The sequence below is a fragment of the Diuraphis noxia genome, unplaced genomic scaffold (assembly GCF_037042655.1).
Source record: "Diuraphis noxia isolate RWA-SAM2 unplaced genomic scaffold, SU_Dnox_SAM2 contig0004, whole genome shotgun sequence".
NCBI lineage: Eukaryota > Metazoa > Arthropoda > Insecta > Hemiptera > Aphididae > Diuraphis > Diuraphis noxia.
The window spans coordinates 6,628,935-6,644,758 of NW_028301714.1; the positions used below are offsets into that span (position 1 = coordinate 6,628,935).

Genomic DNA, 15,824 nt, shown 5'->3' on the forward strand with positions numbered 1-15,824 from the left:
AATATTACATTATCACTGAGTAGTTGAAATGTGTAACAGGTATGTGGTACGATCGAAATTTGCGTTGTACGAAATTGGATTAAAAACGGCGGAAAAAACGATTTCGAGCGTATTATACAAAGCCCGAGTGGTTTTGTAAGCTCGACACGCCCGAACGATTTGTGCATAAAATAATACACAAAATACAATAAACGCAAGACAAGAGAAAAAAAAAATTCCGTACTTCCGAGATCCGCTACATAATATATTATTATAGAATACGCGTTGTCGTTCTAGTATGCGATCAGCAGAGAGCGGAACAATATTATAATATGCATCTTTTTTTTTTTGCACCAAAATTCCGAAGACGTGCACCGTGCATGCCTTAACACGTCGCTTGTTTCACTGGTATTTGGTTCAGCGATTAAACTCTAATAGTTTAATAACTATAATATTCTCTATTTGTCCTTAATACATACGTCATAATATATCTATTATACGTCAAGACAATATCAACGATTTAGGAATAAAATATACGCGAAGAAGAAGACAGATTAAAAATATATACGTTGTGATAGTATAATAAATGATAATAATTTACTAATGGCCTAGTTGTAGATGTATTTTGATCAATAAAAAAAAAAATTATAATAATACACGTGAGTGATAAAATATTATTATTATTATTATTATTTTAATTATCCCGCGGCAACTAAGGCCATAGGGAAGGGGGTAGTACTGTAGGTTTTTATGGAACTGTAGGTTGGTTTTACACGTGGGTGAGAGTTTTTGGCAGAATTGCTATTGGGGCACCCGTAGATTTCTGCCATGCCCCGGAGTGGGGGATGGCGGCACTTGTTCTCCGGACACCGTGACTTGCCCGGAGAAAAATGCCGCCCGATGGTCGAGGATCGAACCCGGTCCGGCTGAGCCACAGCCGACGCGGTAGACCACTCGGCCACCTCATCCCCCATTTATTATTTTTATTATTTATATACGACGGTGATTAACTGCATTATTATATTATTATTACTCGGTGAAGGAAAATGGGCGTTGATAGACAAGAGATGAACTGCCAACACCAGAATATCAAGATGATAAATACCTAATTGAAAAATTGTACTTCAAATATCTTCCTTTATAAAAATAAGCGTTTTAAGAAAAGAATGCATTAAAATAAAAAAATAAAATAAATAAGCGATTAAATCAACTTCAAAAATGATAATACCTCTCCCTCTTCAAATTCCAAAGTATAAAAAATAGAGGTTAATGCTCTAAACAAGGTCCATGTTTTTCTTCATACCTATACTTAATATAAAATAATAAGTATTAGTGCCTGATGTATTTTAAAACTATAAAAACCTATTAGCTTTTGGTAGAGATTACCGCCTACGTTATCTCCAAGTACAAAATTAGTATCTATAAAAAAAAAAATGCAAAATAAGTAGAAATAACTAGTTGAAAATTTAAATCCGACAGTAACATGATTTAAATGCACTTAAGATGTCACTCAGTCACTCGCCTAGATTTTATTTTAAACCAAAAAAAAAAACCATTTGCTCAAGTCCCGAATTCTGAAAGCCTACGTAAATAACGCGGGGTTGGTAAATTGAGTCCCAAAGACCCTAACTCGGTAAATTGAGTCCCGGGGAAAAATAGATAGTAGGTAATTTGAGTCCCAAGGGTAAACGATTTATATTGCATTTAAAATTTAAAAATATGCACTATAAAATTTTTATTTGTGATTTGTGGACATTCATTGAATGCTTGTATATGATTTTGAAAATAGCAACATGCATTTTTATTAATTATATAATTATTTTTTATGCAATAAAAATGCATGTTGCTATTTTCAAAATCATATACATCCAGTCAATGAATTGTCCACAAATCATAAATAAAAATTTTATAGTGCACATTTGTAAATTTTAAATGCATATAAATCGTTTTTCCTTGGGACTCAAATTACCTACTGCCTTATTTTTTCCGGAACTCAACTTACTTACTACCTATTTTTTCCCAGGACTCAATTTACTGCTTTCAAAATGTACCAAACTTATCTCGGACAAAATTTACCTAGCCCCAAATAACGTGTGGTCGTGGTTCTTATATATTAATACCAACCTTATATTAACCGGTGCTAAATCATCCCTCTTTCAGATGCCGCATTCTGGAATTCCGTCATGGGCATTTACTGGCATAGGTACCTTCCGTAGTTCCGTTTGTGTTCGTCAATCGATGATGGTCCAATATAATCTACTGAAAACCACTGACTCGAGTTTTTGGTGAAACGTGAAAAAAATACAATGAACGTTACCAATACGATTGTTTTTTTTTTTTTTTTTAATCTTTGGCACTCCGCTTGGCAGCATTCCGGTTTTATTTATTTTACTAAAAAAAATAAAAGTAAAAACAGTTATTAGTTTATTACATATGCGTACAATAAATCTGACACCCTCTAAACTATGATTCATTGAAAATGTATTTAATTAAATCATATTGTTATATAGGTAATTCGTCTCAAAAAAATTCACAAACCGTATATTAGGTACGATTTTGGAAACACTGATAAGACTGCTTTCAATTGCATCGCTTTAAATTTTAAACGCCCGCAGTAGATAAGCAACAGAACGAGATAAGTTTGTTCTTGTGCGATATTGCGTTAGAAAAATGGTAATATACGAAAACGCCAAATTCGAAAAGAAGAAACTCTGTAGGAACGACGGTTGTTGAAATGTTTCAACACTAAACACTTGCTGTCATCCGTCTCGCCAGTATTTTTCACTTGCTCTTTACAGAAACTATAAAGAAAATCAAAGATAACCTCTTTAAATCACCAGCCTGGAACAACCTACACTTAACATCCGGACTTTATAGAGGCGATATACATGAAACTTTTCAAAAACTTCTTACATCCTGTCTAAAATGTGCGTTAGTGTTGTGTAATCATTAAATTCCTGAATTGTGCGTCGTCGATAAATTATTATAGGACTGTTCAATTACTTTACTTTCCCACTGACTATTAATTTCACGTATTACTCGATTGTTTAAATGAACAAAAAATATTTTCAATGACTGATTTTATCAATATAACCGATTTATTGTCAGCAGGTTCTGAGTTATTGATTTATTATCTGTTAGGTACGACAAAATTCTTATACAACGAACGAACTATAAGTACTTAAACTAGTAAATCATCAACAGAAATAAAAATTACATTTAAACTTTTAAGCAATTAACCATTATCAGCCACGATTTTATTGATATATATTCGACTATTTAAATTAGGTAATCAATAAACTAATCGATTATCTTGCATTATTATGATTAATCGATGAAATTTAATAATAGACACAATAACTAATTGTTTGGTATAATCGATAAGACTTTGTCTGCAGTAACTTATTATACTTTCGCAGGTCCAATTTCAACTTTTACGCTCGCAAGACCACGGTATAACAGTGCAGGTGTTTGTTCAAGTTTTTTTTTCTTTTAATGCTAAACATGTAAGTACTTCTCGATTTATTGTCGGATAGTTTTCAAAGTGTATAGGATATTATTTTCACCGTGGTATTAATTGCGCTGCTGTTGTGAACTTGGCAACGCCAAGATTGAAATCGTCCCTGGTAAAAATTAACTCCAACAAATTTTTAAAATCGACAAACAGTGTCCAGTAGTTTATCGACAAATATGGGTTGGATCGATATTTGATAATGTCGGTGTGTTGCGCTGCCGAGTTTACAGAAGGGTTGAATCGTTTGAAACCATAAAGCTAAAATGATTTCCAAGCGGATGTCTTTGTAGAAGTTCGAAAAAAAAATTCCAGTTCAAGTGACTGAACCGATTACAGCTAGGTCGCAGCACGTGTAATATATGCATATTAGAATAATATATTATATTTTATTCTCGTGTGTTTGACGTGTCGACAAATGATTTGTTACACAATATGTTATACACTAAATTTTATATTATTACTATATTGCTAGTTGCCATCGGATACTCACCGTCGTGAAACTCGAAAGCCCGTGAGGGTGGATACCGGTGGGGTCAAAAGTGTCGAATTTGAGTGTCTAGAAATCTCACATGGCCCATAAAAATCGGCAATTAAACGATAGATACGATCCCCCGGCGTATGCCCGGTGCTGTTTTTTTAATGTAAAAAGTGATATGTCCGTACCTATATACCATATGTGCGTCTATGCTGTATCGCACATGACATAAATGTATAATAATGGTTATTACGTATTTCAAGCTGCTGAACAAAATAAAAACACAATAGTAACTTAGCCTCCCTCCACCCCCCCCCCCACCACCCCGATTTTCAGATTTTAAAATAAGAAATGAGAATTCATGAACATTATCACAGTTAAGATTTTTGTTTTTATTTTACTTTTTTTAAACTACGATACCTCAACAATTATAATATATGACAAGAAAATTGTACGGCCCATAGTTAAAGCATAACTTTGAAAAACATTATTATACCATTTAACTCATGATAACAAATTAATATAATACAATATTATCTATGAAATTTGAGGATCAATTATTCAATTAGCTTATATTGCTAATAAAACTGAATAAAAAAAATTGAAAAATTAATTGAAAATTGAAAAAAATAATTCTCTACCATGTATTTAGCAAGATGTTCAGTAGTGAAACTGACTATATAATTTTCTGACAAAATGTTTGTACCTATACATAGAAAACGAACGTTCTTCATCCACTGAAATGATCATCAAAATAGATAAAAAAAAATCAAAAATCAATTGGTTTATTTTGAATCAGAATGATGACATGAAACAAATGTAGGTATGTATAACAATTAGATTTTCATCTCATATTGATATAAAAAAAGCATTTGCTTTAAAACCTGAGCCTTATATATTAATATTTAAGAGTTCCTTCACGCGTAATATTCATCTTAGCAGCGCTTGCTTGACAGACTACTCAATTATTGTTGTGCATGGATAGATTTTCAAGATATTTAAAAATTTTAATTTTGTACATTGTTAATTTTGGTAGCCTTCAGTCTTCGAATTTTGTTTATTTTTTTCATACTTATAAATCGACAAATCGTAATATAAGCTAAACCAATAAGTCGTAAAATATCCAACTACCATGTTTTATCGATGATATTATGGCAGCATTATTCGTGCAGGTGGCGTTTACGACGATTGCGCTGAGTTTTTATTACGAAGTGGTATGTTAAAAACAACACTCGTGTTTAAGAACGCAGGAGTGTGTATGAGTGTAATACGGTTCAGTCTGCCATACACGTTTACCTACACACACACACGCATACACACTCACGCACATATATATATTGCACGCGAGGTGAAGTCGAAAAAGTAATTTTAAGAGCATCCCTCGGGCGCAGTTTATGATTTTTCACGACAGGTGGTCGGATGAGCTGTTGCGGGTGGACCGTATAGTGGGTTGGGAAAAGGGGACAAAGCTGAACGTAATTGCAACCCACTTAATACACTATGCACAGTCTACAAGAAGATTTAACTGTATAACATACTTGTATAAATACAACCATCATAACCGATACAATACTAGTATGATGATATTACTATGACTAATATATCCACCGTAAACTATTGCTACTATATTATATAATACTACTAGGTACTTCTTCTTTTACAACTATATACTTCAACAATAATACTACCAATATTTTGGTTGTCTAACAAACACGTCAAAAATGTTGTAAAGTAAAAACTTTCGAGCGTGCACTGAAATAATAAATAATTTACCTCGCGTATAACACCCAATTAAAATCGAATATCGTTCCACTGCAATACTATGTATTTAGTTTTTGGTACTTATTATAACTTATTAATAACATATAATATAAGGACCTATCTGCAAACAAAATAATATTGTTAAAATGGTACCATTAAATTCAATACGATAAGGGACGTTTACATAATATTACTATTTTATATAAGCGAAAACTAAAAATTGAATATTTCCGCCAAGTGAAGTTCAATTCGAATGAAATGATAACGATGACAGTAGAAGTAGCTGTCGTCTCATGACTCATGTTCAACGTCAATATGATTTATCCCAAATCCTATTTTATCAAACATATTTATCACTGATATATAGTATATATGTATATATACTGAAATCGTTCGACCGGTCGTACGAGCCCACACGTGGCGCGGCGTTTTACATGTTTGATAACACTAAGGTGTTAAAAAATTTGCAATTTTTCTCGAAACTAAAAAAATTAAAAATCATGAAATTAATGAAAATAACATTTTGAAAAGTCAACATTTTCAGAAAAATAAATTCTACAAAATGGCTATAGTCAATTTTTTTGGAAATAATTAAATAAAAAAATATATTTTTTAACTTTTTTACCAAAACATTAAAATTAAAAAATTAAATAATTGTAGTCCTTATGCCTGTGATTCTTATTACAAAACCAGAATTTTGATATCTCCATTATTTCGGGAGATATCACAATGGATAAATCCTCGTGGGATACCTGTATATATATATATATATATATATATATATATATATATTATAAAACTAGTATTATAGTTCTACATTTTTAATCGTATGAATATCGTTGATTTACCATTTACGTAAAATAAATAAAACGATTTTGCATAAAAACTACATTGCTTGTTGTTGTTCCTGTTTCGATTATTATCTATAAGTTGATATTACAAAAATAGGATATAAATGTAAATTTATTTCACTAGGCTTATATAGAAGCTCTATAATATAATAATAACGAGTAACGACTATATAATTGATTGTGTGTATACAGTCTATGGGGGGGGGGGATTGATCCCTTGATCCCCCCCCCCCCCGTAAATACGCCGCTGTGACTAGTGACCAACTTAGTGTTATGATCATATTGAATATGTTTGTTAACATAATACAATGGAAATATTGGAAATATAATTATTATTAACTCGTAATCATCAAATTAAAATAACAAATATTCAACAATGTTATAGATGCGTACACTGTACAGCAATGTATATGTATATGTAAAAATGCTGTAAGGTCTTGAACAAAATTACATAAAAACAAATAATACTACACTATATAATATATTTAAAAAATAAATACTAATCCGTCATAATATACTTCACTGTTTATAATAGATATTTATTTATATAAAATCGTTACAACCGATAGACAATTATTATTAATGGCGGGACCTTGAATCTGATTTGTATTTAACAATGTACACTATTTAATCCTAACCGATTTCGGCATGTAAAACAAATATCATCACATACAAATCAAAAACATAACCGGGACACACTGCAACTAAAATCTACTATTTTTATAACTAATATTTCCATTGTACATATTATATTGTAATATGTACCTACATATTATTATAAATTATAATATATTTCTCAGAAGTCCCTGCGTACAATATCTACTATACCTAAAATACTCATGTGTCGATGAAATTATACGCCAGTCGTATGTAATAATTTAGATATGACAGACATGAAGGTACCTACGCATTATATGGCGTCGCGCGCGTTGAAGTTTTTAACGACTTTTGATTTCACAAAACTATTCGAACAACGTGTTGAAGTGGACAGCGTACACCTACAACTACGCGTACCCGCTTGATATAAATATTTTGTGTAATTAAAATATATGTAATTGGCCACCCACCCGCCGAAAAAATGCAATGCACAAGTAGGTGATTGTGTATAATTATAATTCAGGTGCCTATACATAATATAATAATAATATCTCGTACTTATATGGTTATATATTATATATGATTTATTTATATATATATAAAGAAAATATAGAAACTTTTAATAGTAGAGTGTATATGGTTTATTATTTATACGACTGTGTTAGTTCGACTTCTTCGAAGTATTATATTTTTTATAGTATTAATGCACGATTAAGTACATCATCAACTATGTATAATATAACATATTTTGCAAATATATAACTATATTGCAGTCAATCTACTACCTTCGATATATAATATGATGTAGGTATATGAAAATATATTCATATCATAATTATTTCGTCGACGCCGTATATATACTATTGGCTATTGCCTTATTATAATATTTCTATTATGATTAGGTATTATTATTATTACTATTTCACGTTTTTCTTTAACAACTATTTCAATTTTAAAATATTGATTTATATTGTATCAGACGTGGGCCACATAAAATATCGTGGGAACAAACTAGATCGGTGCATTGAAATTGCATGCCAACAAAATACGATACTGCTGCAATGATTAGCATTATGGTCAACGGTCGTATCACGGATTTGATCGAATATCAGTCACTACGTTGTTCAATAAATTTAAAATCAAATTATTAGAAATTTAGTTTATCGTTGTTATAAAATAGTTTTAACTACATGATTTAATAAATATATTACAGGCTACAGTTTTATCTATGGGCAAGACTTGAATGATACTGCAGATACAAAGATTCCTGACAGCAAAACGCAAAAACCCTGTTTATACATACCATGCCAAAGGGACAAAGACAAGCAAAGAGCGACTTACAATTTTGTGTTGTGTCAGTATGGACTATTAAAATACGACATAAAATATTATTTATTTTCGTAGTAGCTACTTTTTTTTTAAAATTTTACATATTATTAATTTTTTTATTTCATAGTCAATAAAACCAATCGGTTATTAGGAACAATTGGTTAATTGACACACTTCACCTCGATCCAGAAGTGTTCATAATATAAGCAGCTCCTACTGTATGTGAATCCTGCACCTATATATGTATAGTATCATTAAACTTTTATTTTTTATTTATTTATTCTTTCGCATATAATTATTTACTCACATACATTTTCCTATTTATAGTACATAACCCTAACTCGCGTATATTATCATACTGCATAATATCAAGACACTTGAAATATTATGAGTATTCAGTATAAATAAATTATTACCTATCTAAATTCTAATCTGAGGATGGCAATTTTTTATAACTTAGGAAGGTACATAAATATATTATTAATAAGCCGCTTACGTTTCCTGAAGGTTAATAGTGGCAGCCCTCCACACTGAACAGTTATTTTTATTTTTCCATGGATAACACTTAAATATAATATATATGATACCTCTTTAGCTATAAATTGCGCCCAACTCGAAAATCCTATCTAGGTAGGTACTACTGTTTTGATAAGCAACGAGATTTTTAGATTTTTTAAATGATTTGAAATAATTTATGAATGTAATAAGTTTAATTTTAATTTTGACTTCGCTTGAGTTATAGGAACTGAGTGAAAAAGTTATCATTCAAGGGGTTGGTTGCTTAGTTAAAAGTGCTTAGTTTGTCGATTAAATTTACGGTTTTTCGTTAGGTGTAGGTATCTAATGTTTTTAATTTGTCTTAAACCAATGATTAGCTGATCGAGATTTTCAATGTTTATGAATTTGACATTCATTATAGTTATCTGGATAAAGCATATTTGATTGGTTTATTTCTATCTTTTATATACTGGAGTCAAGTCGTGATTTTTACCGCAATAAACTAACTATAGTGTGCTACTCAATAGTAGTTACAATAAGCTCGGGTATGACACTATAGCAGTGAATGGTACTTTTCCTGACAACGAGAACTTTGACAATGATTTTAAAGTGGCAAAATGGTGTTAATTTTTAACTAACATTTAGTAGTTACTTTCGGAAAGTTTCAGATTTGAAAAAAAAAACATTGATAAAATTGACTTATAAAAAAAAACGGAGCATCTATTATATAGCTGAGTCCCAATAAAAGGAAGTACTTACACACATTTTTCCCACTATAATACTGGTCAGGAAACTGAAATTACAAATTTGTTTTTTCGTTTTTACAGATTATCTATGTGTACCTATTTTATGGCGTCAGTTCTAGGCTCTGAAATTATGTGAAGTGATATAACTTTTTAAAACACTGCATTACTGAACACGTAATATTATAAGCAACGATAAACATAAATAGAATTTGTTAGTAATAATTTACATCCAGCTCGAAGTGAAAAACTACCGAAATTTAAAAATTGAAACAAAATAAGATAAAAAGATTTCTAATCTTAGGAAAGTTGTAATAAATAAAAAAAAAAAAAAAACCAAGTCCTAGGCTCTAGACAGCGGTAAGTCCCAGCCAAGTGTCACCAATGGGTGATTTCTTGATTCAAAATATTCATGCTACTATATTATAATATCATATATACTTATTGTGCTATGTTGTACAGATTGTGTATTTCAAATTGTAAAATTAAAAAAAAAAATCTTAGGATAATTAGATACTAAAAGTCTCTTAGGTAGGTATTTAAAAGTATAAGCCTAATATTTTTTAATGACATGTTAGATTCATTTATGATTTTATATGTATATTTCATATACATTAGTGACTTTCTTAATCAGATTTAACGTACCTATATGCATATATATATATTATTAGTTGTTACACCGTAATTTATCACATATTCCACTACCAAATTGTTATTTATTTAACTATTATTATAAATTATTTAAAAACAGGAATTGCATGTCGGATATTTTGCCGGACACAATTCGAGTATACAATATATTTTGCTGGATGCGAGTGATGTGCTCCCAGAAAAAACCCGCCCAAAATGTCGACTTCCTATCGATGGATTGCGCTAGTGTGGTCGTCGTATCTAGCTGGTTTATAATATTTGTTTGTCATTTCTGTACCGAAAGTTTAATTTTTAATACCTGTTAAAGCGTTCAAGACTATCTCTTTCCATAAAAAGTGGGAATTCTGTACGCGGTGGGTGGTAAAATTGAAATTTCAGAACGTATATGGGGTAGAAAAGTAAAAATTCCCGAAGGTTAAAAAGGTTACTGTCCAAATCAGATTAAAATACAATATATGCTGAATACTAACAGGTAAATGGTTACTCCTATGCTGTGCTATATAATATTTAACATAGGTATATATTATATATATAAAAACAGTATGTGTGGCTTGTGCGGGAGACAATTTAGATCTCCGTAGAGGGATGCTTTAATATAAGATAATTTTAATTACCTGCTTATAGTATCTAGATACAGATACAACTATATAAGTAACATTATTAAGCAAGTGTACATTTAACAAAATAAGCTATTTTATAAATTTAATAATATATATTTTTTTTTAAAGAGTTAGAGTATACTAAATTAAATAAACACAAATAATAATAATACACCTTTTAAAATATACAATAATTTATTTTAGGTGTACCTGGAAAATTCACCTTCTCGTTATATTTTTGTTAAATAACTATAGTAATAATTATATCTTAAAAGTATCTCAAATGCTTACTTTATATCTAAAGATAGAAATATCTTGTATCTTATACGGTTATACGGATGTATACAATATACTATATATATATATATTTAAAGAATATTTAGATACAATAATATACAAAAATGAAAAAATTATCTATATACAGGGTATCCCGCGAAGATTTACCCATTGCGATATCTCACGAAATAATGGAGATATCAAAATTCTGGTTTTATAATAAGATTTACAGGGATAAGAACTACAATTATTTCATTTTTAAATTTATTTTAATGTTTTTGTAAAAAATATATTTTTTTATTTAATTATTTCCGAAAATATTAAAGATAGACATTTTGTAGAGTTTATTTTTCTGAAAATATTGACGTTTCAACATTTTATTTTCATTAATTTCCTGATTTTTGATATTTTTTCTAGTTTTGAAGAAATAAAATATGATTATAATTTATAACTATTGGGTAGGAACACGGAAGGTATTCGGCCGGTCGTATGGGAATGCGCGCGGCGCTGCGGGTCACATGTTTGATAACATTACGGTGTTAAATAATTCGCAATTTTTCTCGAAACTAAAAAAAATATTAAAAATCAGGAAATTAATGAAAATAAAATTTTGAAACTTCAGTATCTTCAAAAAAATAAACTCTGCAAAATGGCAATCTTTAATTTTTTTGGAAATAATTAGATAAAAAAATGTATTTTTTAACTTTTTTACCAAAACATTAAAATCAATTAAAATATGAAATAATTGTAGTTCTTATCCCTGTGAGTCTTATTACAAAACTAGAATTTCGATATCACCATTATTTCGAGAGATATTGTAATGGGTATTGTAACCTAACCTCACGGGACACCCTGTATAGTGGCGAAATTCTCAGACTCTAAACCCCCACCCCTCTCACAATAGAACGTATAATATTATTAATTGTACGTATATAATATATATATATATAGAATATACCTGCAAATGCCAAATATTTTCTTTAGTCGCATGTGTCTCTGTGTTCAAAAAAATCTGACGAAAATTATTCCGTCTGTGACACTGTACATGTTACTAGACATTAGATACGTAATTATAATATTGAAACCTCGGCCACAAGCCCACAACTACTGTGATTGCTCACTTCCCGCCTTTGCCATACAATATTGAAATATTGAATATTATTATACTACGTATTACAGTATTATTACGCCGGGCGGCACGTGAAGAGACAATGATATGATGATGATCCTGTTATAACATTATTTCTATCATTATTATTTTTATTACTAGTGTTGATAACATATTTTATATTTTTGAGGTTAACTATTACAAAATAATGTGTTTTTCATATTTTTATATACTGTAAACAACTATTATAGGTAGGTACGTATTTATTATGAATAATAGTTTAAAATTAAAAAGTATCGTTTTGTAAACACAAATCTCACTGAACATGATTTCCATAATTTCCAATCGCAAACTGATCCATTGATACACATAAAATATTTATACAATCATTATATTAATTATCGCTCAAACAACATTATTTTAATATAATGCAACGCGTTTTCGGTGAACGAAATTATCAACAGATATAATATAATACCTAATGTTATAAAATTGGTACATGAAAGTAATTAGTAATTATTATGCAGGCAAAATATAATGTTAGTAATGCGTATTGCGCACACGTCCGTGAATTGTTATTAATACAATATTAATGTGGTACTCGCACACATAGCTTAAACGGTAGTTGTCAGTTAAGTATAATGTGTTGGACCATAGGTACCTAATTAATTTACGATTTCTACACAATATTGTCGTATCCCTGTTTATGTATATACCACCTACCTTGCGGATGATACACTCAATAAGAATAACAATTAATAATGTACACTATTTTAATATCTACCTATTTATTATTTAAAACAAAAATAAGGAAGCTGCCTCCGCTCATTTGCTTCGTTGGCCTATTAATATGAAATCGATATTGTCTTTATTTTTATAACTTAATTTAATTTGTGCGTGTGTGTGATGTGCAATAAACTGGTTGCGGCATACAACAATATCATGTAAAATATTATTATAACATCTATCGACCAATTCGACCATTTATATATATATATATTTAGATGTATATGTAAGTATTAATTTTGAATATATCATATGTTTCGACACAACAATAAAATATATAAATGTATGACCGGTCAGAAAGTACAGTAATTAATTGACGTTCTCTTCTGCTCGAGCCGTGAGACTGCGACATCCTTACTAAACTTTAACTATAGGCACCTATATATACACAATAATAATATTGCATTATAAAAACTCACCGTTAGAAGCTATCAGAGAAAATATCGGAAAAATCGTAATCATATCATTACCCGATTAGACGAGACGAGCTCTGTTAATTTAATAATATTATCATAAAAATAATTAATTGGCCATCCAGATAATCTCATTGACAAAATATACAATATTATAATGGCCCAACTCTGCATCATTGCTGATGATATTCATTATTCTCTTATCACGATGAAGTTGAGACATTTACCTACCTACTAATAAAAAATAAACATTTTTACATATTACGATAAAATAAATAATGTGTAATATTATAGCGATCACAAATAATAAGCCACATTAAATCTAACCATTCTAACCGTATAATAATACAGTAAACTAATAACCAACAATTGTGATTCGACCTCATCTATATTATAGTTCTATACAATTATATTCAATATTATAGGTATCAGCTACCAGCAATCCATATAGGTATTAGAACTAGAATGCCACACGTTATAATTTATAACGGATATCAATATTTTTGTTGAAAAAAATATTCTTCGATTCCCGCGAACAGTAGAGCCGCCAGTCATATTTTTTAAGTAAAATAACCCATCAACGAAATGAAACATATGCATAAAAAAAATCTAAGATAGGTATCTATAGTATGAAATTATTTATTGCGATATACTTTGTCCATTAAAGCGAGAAAAAACGTATTTCGCATTTATAGGTATTCTAAAAAGTAAGCCCCTCTACACCACCACCCGCACAATATTACCAGATTTCCTCCCGTGCTTTTTCCTGAACGTATACCATGATCGCAGCACTTCAAAACGTACCCAGCGCATGATATATATAACATCATAAATTAATAACAGTTGAAATTATGATTGGCGATCGCCATTCATGTGCATTGTCTTCTGAGTGTACGGTAGCAGGTGAAAAGAGCATGAGCGAAAGAGCGGTACAACAGTGTTGACGACGGGAGTGGTGAAGAGGGTGCGGCGAGGGTAGAAAAAAAGCACCGTCGCTAAGGTGAGGAAAAAAGGGATTCGATCAATTGACTCAAGGACGTTTGTGGCTGGTGTGACCCCCTTTTCCAGCCAGGCATTCATTTTAGACCAGACGACCCCAAGGCGTCTGTCAGACGTGGGGGGGCGGAGCGTGCGATCGTCGCGCGAGGATGCATTACACGAAGTGGTCAGTCGTCTAATTTCGTCGAATAAAATGTGCATAATATGTATAATATTCACCTTTCGGATGATAATCTAATGATGGTAAAAATACCATTATGGTATCCACGGTATCTCAATGAATTTATCCATCTTCGTCGCGGTCACCGCCACCGTCTTCTTCGCCGTTCGGTTTTTTTTCAGCCTTTTATCAAACGACAGTGGTTAGATTTTTACAACTAACAATATGATATAGAAAAAATTCTTCAGTTTCATCACGTAATTTTTCACCGGCCAAACACAACTAAAACATACAATTTCTCTACAATTATATCATAATATAATGAAAAAATAAGATACTTAAGTATATAATATTATGTAGATACTAGAAACCGCGAATAATAATAATGTATATTATCAAATACATCGATGATTTAATATTTACTTAAAATAAATAAAATTATTGTGCCATTGAACATGAAAACTACATAGCTTATTATTATCTACAAAAAAAAGTATATATATGTTATAGGTATATAAATTTATTTCACCTGGCTTATAGGAATTCATATATTAATACGTAATATTATGCTTTGTTTATAATAAATATCTTCAAAAAATATCATGACAAATCATGCTATCTGAACGCATTATGACAGCAGTGTACTAAAAATGCCTATCCAGAACGCCGTGTTAGATAATATTTTATAATTAGTAAATCTACATTAAAATTGTTTCAACTTTAAACTACATAATAATACATAATACTATGAAAATTATATTTGTTGTTACAAAATTAGATATCTATTTTAATATTAATGACAAATAATTACATTATCATTATATTACTCATGATTTTGGGAACACATACAGGGTTCCATTATAGGTGCATCTAGTCTGATTTAACGTATTTCGGTCAACATACTAGCTATAGAGGTGGATGATAGTCGGTGTTATTTACCAAGAGGCTGAAATCCACTAGGAATTAATTATTTTAGTAGTTTTACTATTTTACTTTTAAAGATAGTAGACCATATAAAATTTAAACAGTTGTATCTTTGATATTATTAATGATAAATAATTGTCTTTTTCATTTTGTGTGATTTA

General features: G+C 30.2%; 1 protein-coding gene across 1 annotated transcript in view; it reads left to right on the plus strand.

Moving 5' to 3' along the window:
* Positions 1 to 8,786, plus strand: part of Teh1 (tipE homolog 1 phospholipid transfer protein) — a 117,787-nt gene extending 109,001 nt beyond the window's left edge. Inside the window, exon 2 of the mRNA XM_089227425.1 lies at positions 8,391 to 8,786. Within this exon, the coding sequence (XP_089083551.1) occupies positions 8,391 to 8,424 (34 nt within the window). The 3' untranslated portion in view covers positions 8,425 to 8,786. The remainder of the gene's footprint in view (positions 1 to 8,390) is intronic.
* The last annotated feature ends 7,038 nt before the right edge of the window (positions 8,787 to 15,824 follow it).